This window comes from Schistosoma haematobium, chromosome 4, assembly GCF_000699445.3.
Source record: "Schistosoma haematobium chromosome 4, whole genome shotgun sequence".
NCBI classification, from domain to species: domain Eukaryota; kingdom Metazoa; phylum Platyhelminthes; class Trematoda; order Strigeidida; family Schistosomatidae; genus Schistosoma; species Schistosoma haematobium.
In genome coordinates, this window is record NC_067199.1 from 45,863,222 (window position 1) to 45,877,230 (window position 14,009).

The following is a 14,009-nucleotide window of genomic DNA, read 5'->3' on the forward strand; positions in this document are numbered from 1 at the left end:
TTCAAAAAGAAGACACTGATCTTCAGCACGAGTTATCGTCCACAACCCTCAAGTTACGTATCAAACAGATGGGAACAGGTAAGGAAACCTTACTTTGTGACACATCTACAGATAGGGATCGCACAATCGTGCCGAAACATTATCGACGCAATGTCTTCAATACATTGCACAAACTTTCTCATCCAGGTGTTCGTGCAACCATCAAGCTTATAGCAGGTAGGACCTTTACCAGATTCAAATGGATACTCTTATCTCTTAACCTGCGCTGACTGTTTCACTCGACGGCCAGAAGCAGTATCTATCAAGGACATCGCTGCTGAAACAGTGGCCCGCGCCTTCGTCAAACGATGGGTAGCAAACTTCGGCTGTCCTTCAGCCATCACTACAGACCGCGGACGTCAGTTTGAATCTGAACCTTTCCGTTGTCTGACCACACTTTTAGGAATCACTCGTTTCCGAACGACTGCCTACCACCCACAAGCAAACGAGTTGGTAGAACGTTTTCATCTACAACTAAAAGCTTTACTATCAGCTGCAATTGTTTCACAGTGGACTGACGCTCTTCCACTCGTCTTACTAGGTATTCGCAATGCAGTGAAAGCATACATTGGATGCTCTGCGGCTCAACTCGTTTATGGAACGACACTTCGACTTCCAGGAGAATTCACGGATCCTTCGTCCACTTAAATGAACATGAATCTAACCTCCTACACGAACAGGCTTATAAACGCAATGCGTTCAGTTAAACCTGTTTCCACTCGACCGCAATCAATTGATGTTTTCGTTCAACCTGACTTACGATATAGTACACACGTTTTCGTTCGCCGAGACTCACATCGCCGACCTTTCGAATCAGCATACAAAGGACCTTCCAGAGTTCTTCAACGCGAACCTAAGTGCTATATAATCGATAAGCACGAAACCAACGATAGGATCAGCATCGATTGCATCAAAGCAGCGTATTTAGAAGGAAATCCTATCCACGTCGATTTTCCCTCGGTACAATCGAACGACACGACACCGACACTTACGATACCTCATCCGACAACCAACACGAACGATGATGCTTCGAAATTATCTGAAAATAAATTTAAAACAACGCATTTTGGAAGAAGAGTAAGATTTCCAGGACATTTAAATGACTATTGCACGTAAGACACTGGTTAACATTTTGTTTCATCTCGATTTTTCATGGCGTTACATAATATAAAAAAATCAATTTTTATATGCTTAAATTTACATATATTTATCATTTGACTAACATGAATATTAAAAATTTTTTTAAAAAAAACAAGAAAATTCCATAAAAATTGCTTTTACGCCATCACATGTACATGAGTTCTTTTTTCGCCCATTTTGTGTCTTAAAGCGCGTACGAGTTTATTTCGACATGCACATAGATATCCTTTTTTTCTTTTCCAGGACGGCTGGAAAAGACGATGAAAAGTGATAAGTCTTGTCGATTGAACGCTATATTTCGTTTTCCTAAGCTATTCTGGTAACCCAAAGGCTAGAACTACACAGCGACTTGAACACCAGAGAGAAGACGCTAGTATGAGAGAAAATACTTTACTCCAAGATTCATTTCTGTACAGAAAATCATGGGTATTTATAGATGTTAGCGTCTGTTGAATCAACATTATATTTCAGCCAATCCGTTAACGACATATTATGTTATCGACCAATAGTAGCACGCCATGTTGGAATTCTAGAATGTTCCATCGTACTCTGGCTAGGACTCTTCGGCTCCGTTGAAGTTCTCCGGAAGCCGACTCAACAAAAAGAAAGGTGAGGTTTACGAGAAACCAAAAATTTTCGCAGTACATCATTTTTTTACTATATTGTATTACATGGACTCTCATAGTAGGGAAAGACGACAACACGCTGGTAAACCTAACAAGCTATTAGAAGAGTGTCTACCAACGACAAAACTCGTTGGGTTTAAACTTCCGGCTGGCCACGTCTTAGGGTCATCACTTTCCCACTAGTGGGGGAGTGATCTGTAGCGGTAACTAAATCCCCAAAATAAATAGCTCTGTAAGTCTTCGACATTGGATGCTGACCATAATACTTCCATTAATTTACGAGAACCTTCGTTGCATAAGTCAGTACCTATCAGCACTTGGTAGCTAAGTGGACAACGCGTTTATTGTTTAAATCGAAAGGCAATCGGTTCGAGTCTGGACGTCAACATCGTTACAAGTACATCCAAGTAACGAGTTGCAAATAGGACGGAACGTGTATCTTTGATTCCACTACTACTCACTATCCAACTTACATAAAATTCTTTTTGTTGTTGAACCAATCAAAAAACAATTTTTTTCTCATTGTAATTTTATACTGCATAAGAATGTATATAAGCAGTAGTATTTTTCCTAAACATTGAATTTTTCGCAGTCACAGATCAAACTTTGCCTTCTGATACCACGTTACTCTGTGAGATAAAAGGCTCTGAAGGTATCAACACGTATGTTGTTGATTTTTGTATCATCAGTGCAAATCCGTTCCAATAATCATGTTATTCCCTCGATCATATCATAAGTTGTTATTCGTTTTTTGTTAATAATTTTAAGTTGAAGTTAGACATTAACACCGTTGGATCCCGGCTCAGTGGTCTAGTTGGTTAAGCGCCTGGCACGAAACTGATAGATCCTGGGTTCGAATCTCGTGGGGTGCGGGATCGTGTGTGCGCATCGCTGGGGAGTCCCACACTAGGACGAAACGGCCGTCCAGTGCTTCCAGGTTTTCCATGGAGGTCAATAGACTCATGATTTCAATCTGTGAAATTTCTAAAATTTCCACAAACCCCTTCCGATAATAATTTTAAGGTCAGATTAACATTAATGGTAGAAATAATAGGCTTGTAAAGTATGAATGAGTGGAAACTAAATGTCTGGCGTTTCGTGACTAAGTATGATGCGTTTCTTCAGGGAAGAAAAATAATTGATAAGCTGAATCAATACGAGTTTAAGCAGTACGAAGGACAAAATGAAGGATATTTTTAATACAATTATGATGTGTGCTACTGATGTCGACAGAGATAAGTAGTATATATCACTAATCGAAACTGAAATGCCTGGCAATAGTTGTAAACTACGAAGTAGTAGTGATAGCTGAGTTGTGCAACAAAACCGGCATTTTTTCGAGCAGAAGTACTGTTTGAAAGAACAAAGTTGATGAAAATACAGGTGAGGATGGCTAAACATATTTGAATATAAAATTATAGAATCTCTTAGTAAAATCTGCGAATCATATAGTAAATACTTCATTTGCAAAATGTCATTTAATTGTCTCAGACTTGATTGTTCCTTCGTTTCCACACCAATCAATCTCTATTCTTGTTCTCTTCTCTTTGATCTTCTTAACCGTCTACCGCCAGACACTTCACTTTTAATTGATGATATATGCTACTTAAATCTGTCGACATCAGTAGCACACACCACACATCATCTCAATCTTCAGATCAGTTAAGTATGTTAATGATTCTGATAATAAGGACCTAATGGAAATATTTTACCATTCCCATAATATATTACTATAATGCAATAATCCGACCATTGACCGAAATTAAGCTACCAGCGAACAGGATACTAAATCGATGCAGTATATACCGACAGGAGCACGTTATACAAGATACCTGATTCGTGACCAACAATGAAGGACGGCAGTATGGGCTAGAAAATTACCTTATTCTGTCAGGGAAGTTCTACCTATTGCCTTCTTGAGACGACGGTGTTGTTTAGGAAATTAAGAGGACGAAAATCGGTGGATCCCTCTAGGGGAGTTAGAAAACCATTATTCCAAGTCATTGGTGCACATGGGTTCCAGGATCCTAAAGAAACAAATGGCATATGAACCTATTGTTAGTCACCGACTACCATGGGATTGCATCTCCCAAAGCTGCGCTACTGTCTTGTGTATTGAACTTCTAGGTCAAAGATCTATATTAGCTCTACAACACGCATCCACACTGTTATATAAATGTTAGACTGAAGGGAATAAATGAAGATGTAAATCATTAAAAGCTATACCCTGGGAAGTCAATATACACAACCTTAAAGTATATTTAATAAATAACTGGTTTATGAGATTTTCATTTTTCCCCAATTGTAAGATTCTATTGCCTTCAATAATTGTTGTTATATCTTTTACCGTTCGTGAATTCCTGTAACTTGACAACAAACCTGTTATTCGCATTATTCACTACAAATATCTTAGTTATGTACACGGTGAGATCTATAACTTACGTTGCTGTAGTCTTGTATTTTACGAATATGCCTCACGTAAAGTAATAAATCTGAGTGACACACTATAGTGAAGCATTTGGTTGGTTTTCCTAATACAGATTGTTAATAGCTTATAATTCTATTTGACCAAATTCAGTCAGTCAGCAACAATGTAGAACTTCGCATGTACGTACATAATTTCGAGTTGCCATATCACATTAACACAAAGATACAATTGTCGATCCAAATCCCATAATGGTCGAGGTAGTAAGAGTATAATCAGTAATCAGAAAGATTAGGGTTTGAAGATGTCATTCAAGGAGTATAATCCAGTGAAATAAATTTGGAAGATTAGAATTTCGGTAAACACAAAGTGTGGATGCACCTGCACCATTGTAAACAATTTTCAGCCATGCCATTCAAGGTCTCTAACCATCGGTTGCTATCATCTCGCGGTTCCCAACCAGGTAGTCTACATCGACCAACATGGCTCAGTCCACTTGTCAATGTCTTCATGGATTTGTGCCATGTTTTGGTCTGGCCACCCCTAACTTTCTTCCAACCTACTCCTACACCATGAAACACCGCTCGTTGGGGCAGTCGGTGGTTGGGCATACGTAACACGTGTCCCAGCCATCTCAAGTGATGAAGATTCACTACTTCATCAGTCGATTCGCCATCCTTAACTAGTACCCGTTTCCTAACCACTGCATTACTTACTCGGTAGTCACAAGATATACGAGCAATGCTTCGAAGACACCTATGTTCGAATACTAGTAACCTACGAATATCCTCTACTCTTACCGGTCATGTTTCACCGATCATTGATCAAATTATCGATAACGTAGACAATAACTGGGCTAACGGACTCATTAGAAATGGGTGTAGAAAAATACACAACAGAAAGTTTTGCAGTTAAATACAAAATCGTTACAAGAAAATTATTAGAATTTAATTAACAATAATTTCCTAATTTACAGTTTTTCTATATATTTGTTGATTTGACTTATTTACCAAATATCGTCTTATATGCACCGCTTCAAGTCATGACGTACCATTTGCGTTCTATAATAGAATTACACAAAATAGAGTTCGAACCTGAGACTAAAGTCTTCTAATTACAAAGTCATTTCTTAAAAAAGATGAAGATAGTTTTAAATTTTAAAAAGCTTTGATGATGTTCTTGGTAAAGAAAAAGGAAAGTGGTAAGGACTAGTCAGATTCGCTACTAAGAAGTGATTAATTTTAAAGGGCAGTTTTATAGGTAACCAAATGCGATTCCAGATAAATTGAATCAGTAATGAAAGTGTTGGTGGCAACTGACAGATCGTTATTTAATTACCCATACTAATGCTCTGAATTTTATTGAAGTGGGACTAATTTTAAACCTTAACAACAAGATACAAACTCTTATAAATAAAATTCATCTCGGTTGCACAAGCCAGTGGCTATGTGGACCTAGTAACTCAACAGATAACGTATTAGCGTTCATGGTAAAAAACAACGGGTACGAGTCGTAGCGTGAATGTCAACAATAGGAATGTAAGTACATGTGGTGTTTGCATGAACTAATAATTCATTTGTACTTGATGACTGCTTGATTTCGAATTCCAAATACGATACGTTTGTTCCTGGTCATCTAATACTTCTTAATTAAACTGCATTATTTCTGGAATTCCTAATTTTTACAATAATCCAAATACTCCTAATTATTACAGTACAACTAGCCGATTATCCCTGGATGGAATGGAACATGCATCCTGAACCCCACTGCTAATCATTACCCGAACGTTTTTTTAAAAAAATGATTTGTGACTTAATGGCAATACTGACGGAACACATTTAAGATAAACATATGTCAAAGGAGACTGGTCATTTGCAATAGTTAGCGTCAATAAGGGAATATACAAACCTTTGTAAATATCATTCTCAATATTCATGAAGATAAGTATTTGAAAGTCATTATAAATTATGATCGTGAAAATGCTACAGAAAAATGGCAGGTTAGCAATTATCAGATTAATAAGTATCAAAGAAGTTGAACTAATGCCTGTGATAACAGGGATAACTATCAAATTCACTTCAACACTATGATATTATTGTACCCTTTCCTCGTAACCGCAGTTACTCCAGATGACAAGTCTTGTAAAAAATACTCATTTAACAGAGACATCAAAAATATTAATTCACATTGGAATTCATCCCAATACATTAGGATTATATTCAGTGACTGTTAGTAACTGAATTGCTACACAAAATTAATATCAAGTAACATTATAGTGAGCAAAATTCAAATGAACAAATAATAACACTAAAATGCTTGATACAATGAAAGTAAATTGAATGAGCTGTGGCCTTACAATTGATTTCTTCATAAAACATATTTTAGGATAAAATGTTCCTTACATTAACAATGATTATGAAGAATAAACATTAACAGCTCAGTTCTAGAAAACAATGAAAATGCATATACTAGATAACAGAACTCAGGATCCAAGGGAAGATAAATAATAAACGGATCTATACCATTTTAAGCTATGTTATCAGATGGTCTGCCTACACTAGTATGGCTTAGACCAACACTTAGAGATCTTATCGATCAACGTCAAGTTTTTGTTCGGTTGCGCATATCTTTGGTTTTACCTAATCTAGTCAGTATCGCATGTCGAGGCAGATAGTGGTTGGATGTGTGTAGCAAATATCCCAGTCACCTCACTTAAAGAAAATCCACTACCTCATAAACTGATTTGATTTTCCTACTTAGCAACCTGTATTCGACTTGAACACTGCTTATCTACTCGTTCCATAGAACGCGAACGCTTTTAAAAAATATATGTCCACAAACCTGGAGCCTGAGAATGTATTACATACACAGGCCATGTTGTACAGAGTAATACATAGTGCCCATTCAAAGAATCATAGCATAGTTAATGATGATAAGAAAACCTCATGATATCAGAATCTCCACTAAATAGGACTGTTATCTGCGTATAATAAGAGGTGGACCCAGTAAATCATCCTCTGGAAAGTTACAAATCCAACCTCTAAATTGGAATTCAGATATTGGCATATTCCCGCTTCTATAGCACTGATAATCCTTAATACAGAAAATAGTTGACATGTGCTAATATTCCCTACCTAGTCATTCACTTCGTTGCATAAGCACACTAATTAGCATTTAATGTAACGAATCTTGTATGAATGGAAGCTTGGCGGGCTTGATAGACTTTAAAGAGAACCCTGATTCCCTGTTGTTCTGTAACTGTACGGTGCAAATTGGTTCTGACCATCAGACCAATCATACCCGATGGACTTAAGAGGTTGGAGACGCTTAGATAGATGGTCCAATAGGTTGACTGTCAAAACGATTTTTGCACTTATAGTCTGGGAGTTTTTACGTTGACAGCATCCTGGAAATAATGGCCTGCGTCATTTTATCATGTAGGAATGTAGCGCATCATAAGTCTCACCAATATTAGTTGTAAAATTAGATACTCCCCACATGGTCAATTAGACAAATGAAACAAAACTAGGATAAAACTGGAATGCATCAAAATTAATTATGCTCACCAATAAGTGTTTATGAGTAACCAGAATCCCTCTACTTAAATCCAAGTAATGGTTATCACTGTGAATCCCAAGTTTGTCATATGAAAGCATTCGAACACAAGTGCAACCTAGAGGAGTAGGAAAGTTTGCAAGTAACTCATTGTTAATGATTTAGTCGAAAACTGGGTGTTTAACAAATGAGCATTAGATGGTCAAACACACCACATAATGTCTAGGATTTCATATTTAAAATGACCGTTCCTTTCCTCAAATTATTGCAGTTATTGGTTAGAATCACTAAGAAAGTTTAAAGCCTACAGCGAGTGTGGAAGTTAATTTGGACAAGGCAGAGAATAATGACAGATATTAACTGAGTAGCCACAAGAAGATTTGACTAAGATTATTTACAGACCTACGTATAGATTGGAATTATGGTTAAAAAATTTCCAGATAGGTTAACCTATAATAATGCACCTGCTTGAGAAAAACAAACTATCTATAGCCAACTTACATGTACATGTACATGAAAGTATGTCAAAACGATTACTACTATACTGGATTGAAAGGAAACTGAAGGTATTTGTATGCGTAAGAAGTTGAACATTAGCCAGTAATATCGATTGCAGACTGTGTAACTTGACCCAATGAATAAAAAAATGAACTATTTTAGACGACAAACTTTATTTGAAAGTCAAACAGTACAAGATTTCTACGCTGAAATTTTAGCAACGGATTCTGGTTTTAAAGGCTTTTTCTTTTTGTTTTGAATCTTAATAGGTTGGGAAAGCAGTTCCTAGAAAGGTTATTAGGAATAAGCAAGTTGCATACCTTGATTTCTGGGTCTTTGACTTTGTGTTCGGATTTGTACAGAGAAGGATCGAAAGTCAACCCAGTGACTTTCATTGGACCATTAGGCATGAGTAAAACGGTAAACCTGAATTGAGCAACAAATTCGTCTAGAACATAGAACAGAAACTAATAGAAATACCATCTTTTTCACAAACAACTGGAAGTGGTTCAATGACCCCATGTTTTATACACTCACAAATACCTAGTCGAGCTCTTTTGACATCATCAAAGGCACTAAAACGTATAATGGTCATTAAATATTTCAAATACCGTAAACTAAATGGGTATGCCAGGAATCTGTTTGTAATTTCACTATATAATTCTAAAGTTACAGTTCGTAAATAATAATACACTAACGACGTGCGGCTTTCATTTTTAATTGGTATAAAGTTTCATTTTTCTTAAACAAAGTTGTCCGCGCTCTATGTTCCCGTGGTCTGCCATCACCCGTCGATACAATTATATCCACATTCCATACGTCATTTATGTCGAAAGTACACTTTTCAACTGTCTTTTTCTGCTCTTCCGTAGGACTGAAAACAATGTTTTTTTCTGCGTCATATACAAGCTTTTTCATTTGATGGCATTGCATGCCTAATGAAAAGAATGATTTCACAGTGGGTCTTACCTTCCACGGCGTGACAGTTAAAATCTGTAACAGTTTTACTTACAATTTCTGAAGCCTTTAGATTCTGAAAGACGACACATCATACAATTTAGGTTTCAAACCTCCACTCCCGGTTTTAATAGCCGAATGACAGCTTCTGCTGCTGCATGTGCGGCCAGTATAACATCAGCTTTTCGGCCAGTGATTTTGTTGTCCTGCCAAGTGTGCAAAGTAGTATTAATTTATTACCTGGCTTGCACCAACAACAAAAGTGTGTCCGACTATAGCAGCATAACCATCTATATGGGCACCAACATCACTGAAAAAATATTTGAGAGTAGGTATAAATTACATTTTGACAAGGTCTCCAGTTTTTATTTCTATAGGACCAAATGCTTCATTTTCAATAGGAGAGTAGTGACGTATCATATTGTTCACGCTGATTGCAGTGGGAAAGGCAATACCTTACAGATAAGGTAACTTGTCAAAATGATACCTTTTCTCATCTCTTTCTCTTTTTTAAATAGCTGAGATACTTTGTCACAGATTTTTCTATCACCTAATTCACACAACTCAACGATGTTAGCGCCGTCAACACAAAGACCAATCAACTCGAGTAAAACCGCTGAGACAACCACATCAAGGGGAAATATTCTCATGACTTACCATTTGTAACCTCAGCAGACATTTTATACTTATTAACGACAGTGTCATCGAGTACATCTTGTTCTGTGTCACTGTCCTGATCTGACATGCTCATTATGCAGATTTAAGGTGAATTTAAAAGCCACCAATAAGGTTATTGGTTTCATATGATGATTAAAACAAATTGTCGTAGCAGACGTGAAAAGTAGTCAAAGTTATTACTTCCATTGTTTTTACAGTTTTTTACAAAAATGAATCCCGTTTGAAAGTCAGAAATAACAACCGGGCATCTTGGTTAATTATATTACTTTGATTCGAAATTGTCTTAAAATATTATTTATTTCGTTCCCAACGTAAAAATTATAATTTCTTTCCTCAAATACCAATTTAAAATTTGTAACAGTATAGCTTTATTTATGAAGGAGTAACGATTATGCAGTATATAACATTCTACTGATCAAGGATTCTTCTTACGAAATGTGATTGAGTTCTAGCCAGATCATCCGGCAGCTGAGCTACTGAATATCGGACAGTTCACTGATCTTCCTTAGGATCACGGACAACCAACGCGCGTCAGTTAATCTGACGGCATCGTTTGCACCATGGTGGTCAAACGTTCACTCATACCTACTCTTACTAATATATTTATGCGATAACGTCCTCTCTTTTGTACGGTTGTCAAAGCATTCATGGTGCATTGATAAGATGAAGAAGTTATCCAAGTTAGGTACTGACCTCGATGTGTGACTTGAAAGTTAGCCGTTTATCACACCATCCCCATCTAACTAGAGTAGGCTCCCAGTCATTCAACGTAGATCATCTACGTTAGTGATCTACGTTGGTGATCAAGACTTCGAATATCTCAGACTAACATTATAATCTCTATTATTGCATTGTTTTTCATCTTTATCGTGGCCTAAGTTCACCAGTTACTGTAAAAATTCGCTGCTTTATATCAATGTTGATTAGTATTTAAACTTGACTGATTACTTCAATCGATAGAACTAACCAATCAACTACGGTTATAATCGGCTTTCGCTGTTTTTTAACATCGTGAGCAGCATGTAAATGCTCTTGTGTAATATGTCTGTTAAAATATGAACCACTCGTGAGTATAGCCACAAGGCATCACGAACCCTCATTTGTTTGTAACTGATCCACTTGTATAAACAAGACAAGATCAACTACTCATTTTAAATCCATCTGTAGCGATAAAATATCCCCAGACTTAGTAGCTCTGTGAGTCAACAACATCGGATGCTGACTGCATTAGTTTCAATGTACTCACCTATCTGAAGGCGTTCACTCATGCATCCGCACTAGGTCACGAGTGGGTACACCATCCTTCACATCTATGACCGCTACCCAGATTAGATTGATCAGCCGATGTACCGATTCGAAATCTGTCTAGTTCAATTAGTGGTCTGATGACATAATGATTCATGCGAATAATCAGTTTATGAAGTCGATCGAATCCCTTGCAAAGTGAAAGTGGCATTGTCGCCTCTATCCAACATTGACAGTGTTTTTCACCAATATAACACATGAGCCCAGAGTAACACTTTTGGTTTCTTTTGTCGTTTTCAATATTTTTTGGTTCACTTATCGAACAAACATGCAGCACTCACCTCTTATGAGCTTTTAGAGACTTCATCATGCCTTCTGCGCTCTTGATCTGTAGTCTTCAACCCTTACTAATTTTCACAGAAGTCATCGGCTTTTCAAACTCTGACTACAAATTGATCAATAGCTTTGCACAACGAAATCACGATTTCTGTCCACGGTCATACTTCTGTGCTTACAGTTAGTTTGTTAAATATAGATATAACTAGAATTGCGCACTTACGAATAGAAGCTGTCAACGACACTGTCTGATTTTTGTGCTTTTAATAAATGACTGCAAATATGGACATCGAATGATAATACACTTACCGTACTTGCACTAGAATATCATCGGTGCTACGGCAAAATGAACGTTGGTTATCTGAGAACATAAGTCACTTGTGAAAGTTATATATTTCAACGCGAATTGATAGGGCTTCAAAACGCTGTGCTTCTCTCATATTTCTATGGTTAATAGCTCTGCACTGATTTATTATTACTCGTTATTTCCGGTCATTTCCCACCACTTTATTTTCATACTGATCGTTTGGCGAGCTTCAGTGAACAACTGCTTCTATCATCTTTGAACCAACTCAAACGGTCGTTGAATCTGGTAGGGGAGTCTCGAAGGGCCAGTGAAATGAAGCTGAGTTTTAACCAAATCATTCGGCAGTTGGGTCATTGAATGTCTAACAGTTCGCTGATCCTCGTCAGGGTCAAGAACAACCAACGCACATCATCTAATCTCACGCCATGGATTGGCGGGATGGTCAAGGAGTCAGGCTTAGGGTTCTTGCACACGTGTTACATGTTGTCGAGGATTGTGAACGACATAATTTACTAACAGTATTTCTTCGTCACACGTCAACTTCCATGATGTTTGTGCTTGTTACATGGCTTTCATTACAGCTTACTCTCATATCACTATAAGCACTGATAAAACTAGTAACACAATTAACGCCACTAATAACTCGGAAACTATAAACTGTGCTACTATTACTATTGATCATATAACACCACTAATAGTAATAATATTTCTACAAATTTAACAATAATACCTAAACGAAAACTGCATCTACTGAAACTGAAATTTCTAAAACTGTTATTATTACAACCGCAAATTTTAACACTATTCATAGTAATACTGCTGTGAATAGTATTTTCACCTCAAATAAAACTACCACTACTCATGAAACTACCAACAATATAGACACCACTACTCTAAATTATTAAAAGCCTGATAGTAGTACTATGACGTATATTACCTACACACTTGAACCATTACTAGGATTTCTACTATTACCAAAAACAAAAATACTACATCTGTTATAAACGAAGACGTGGTTAGAATAACACAATTTATTATATTACTCAAGTACACATGAAAATTTCTCTACTATTTGACGTGTGAATATGCAACCCTTCAGATATGCAGAGAGCAGTCATTGTCATCAATTCAATATTTGCTATAACTGTAGTGGCATTGGACAATAGCCACACAATCCACAAAGCTGTGAACACGAGACTACTCAGAAAATAGATATTCAATATTTAACTCGGGGAAATACCTAACAATGGAGAAGGCGCGAACAATGAATTGAATTGACTGGAGTTGATCGAGTGGCATGGCTCGGCCATGCAGGCGTGGTCTCTATTCATATTAAATATATTGTTCTTTCTCTAACCTAACCTCGTTCTTCATCATGTATTGGTAATTGATACGATACAGTAAGTTGGCGTAGTCGATGGTGTGACTTCCACGTAAGATCTTATAGATTAGGCAGTTATATCATGACAAATCTACAATTTCAGGATTAGGTCTATTATTAGAGCAGTACTAATATCGTAGTAGACCATAATTCTACATTGGTAAGCCCGACTAGAAAAACGCAACCTATTATTATTAATCCTTATTTCCACTTCAACTTTCTCTATCGATTTTATATTTATGTTAACACTGTATTCTAATAGTCCTCTGATTAATGCTCACATGCATTATCGTAATGTTATATTGATTAGTCCTCATGACAAACTAGCTCAATCGATAATAAAAACTGGTCGTCTATATTAACTAATTAGCTTTGATGATTTGTTAACAAGCTGTAATAGCATTTACATGCTTCAGCGACATAGTCTTGCTTAAACATCAAGCTCTAGCAAATATGACCTGTAAATAGCGTAAATATACATTGACTAACAATGCGATCAAGGACTAAATAGTTATCTGGATCTAATATTCAGTGTTCCTTATCTTATTACCTCATCCTGTTTTAAACTATACACTATCCTGTAATATCTTTTCTTCCGACCACTGCCTGCCTAATTTCATATTCTCGAGTTCCATTGCCAAACAACAAGGATGACACTTCTCCAGAAACATACGGTGAGTTCCAGCGATAAGTTTTCTGTAATCATAAGTTCATTTTAGATGGCTCATTCAATGGCACACACAGTTATCTGGATTCATTCGGTTGTTCTGATCCGAGCGAGTGGCAAAAACGTCAACAGCATCAAGCACCATAGAATTATTT

The 14,009-nt window shown here is 36.8% G+C and overlaps 1 protein-coding gene across 7 annotated transcripts; it reads right to left on the minus strand.

The window, feature by feature from the left end:
• Positions 1-1,303: 1,303 nt before the first annotated feature.
• PA2G4_1 (Proliferation-associated protein 2G4) lies at positions 1,304-10,041 on the minus strand. 7 transcript variants are annotated; one of them, XM_051216557.1, is made up of 14 exons: positions 9,898-10,041; positions 9,728-9,856; positions 9,584-9,695; positions 9,481-9,550; positions 9,354-9,446; positions 9,253-9,316; positions 8,982-9,218; positions 8,895-8,946; positions 8,764-8,858; positions 8,604-8,731; positions 8,452-8,568; positions 8,287-8,408; positions 7,797-7,903; positions 1,304-4,365 (listed from the first exon to the last, which is right to left on the minus strand). In XM_051216557.1, the coding sequence occupies exons 1-11, from the start codon at positions 9,989-9,991 to the stop codon at positions 8,485-8,487; spliced, it is 1,158 nt and encodes a 385-aa protein (XP_051067156.1). In that variant the 5' UTR covers positions 9,992-10,041; the 3' UTR covers positions 1,304-4,365; positions 7,797-7,903; positions 8,287-8,408; positions 8,452-8,484. The 7 variants fall into 7 exon arrangements, with proteins under 7 accessions (XP_051067156.1, XP_051067157.1, XP_051067158.1 ...); XM_051216558.1 differs by lacking the exons at positions 1,304-4,365; positions 7,797-7,903; positions 8,287-8,408 and having other exon boundaries at positions 8,440-8,568; positions 9,584-9,856; XM_051216559.1 differs by lacking the exons at positions 1,304-4,365; positions 8,287-8,408; positions 8,452-8,568 and adding an exon at positions 5,121-5,291 and having other exon boundaries at positions 8,982-9,316; positions 9,481-9,856.
• Between the last annotated feature and the right edge of the window lie 3,968 nt (positions 10,042-14,009).

Excerpts from the sequence above, each read along its gene's own strand:
- PA2G4_1 (XM_051216557.1), bottom strand. The coding sequence starts at position 9,991 with ATGAGCATGTCAGATCAGGACAGTGACACAGAACAAGATGTACTCGAT. Across the intron at positions 9,857-9,897 it reads GTCTGCTGAGGTTACAAATG|CGGTTTTACTCGAGTTGATT; the intron begins GTAAGTCATGAG and ends TGGTTGTCTCAG. Across the intron at positions 8,569-8,603 it reads TCAAAGACCCAGAAATCAAG|GAACTGCTTTCCCAACCTAT; the intron begins GTATGCAACTTG and ends TAACCTTTCTAG.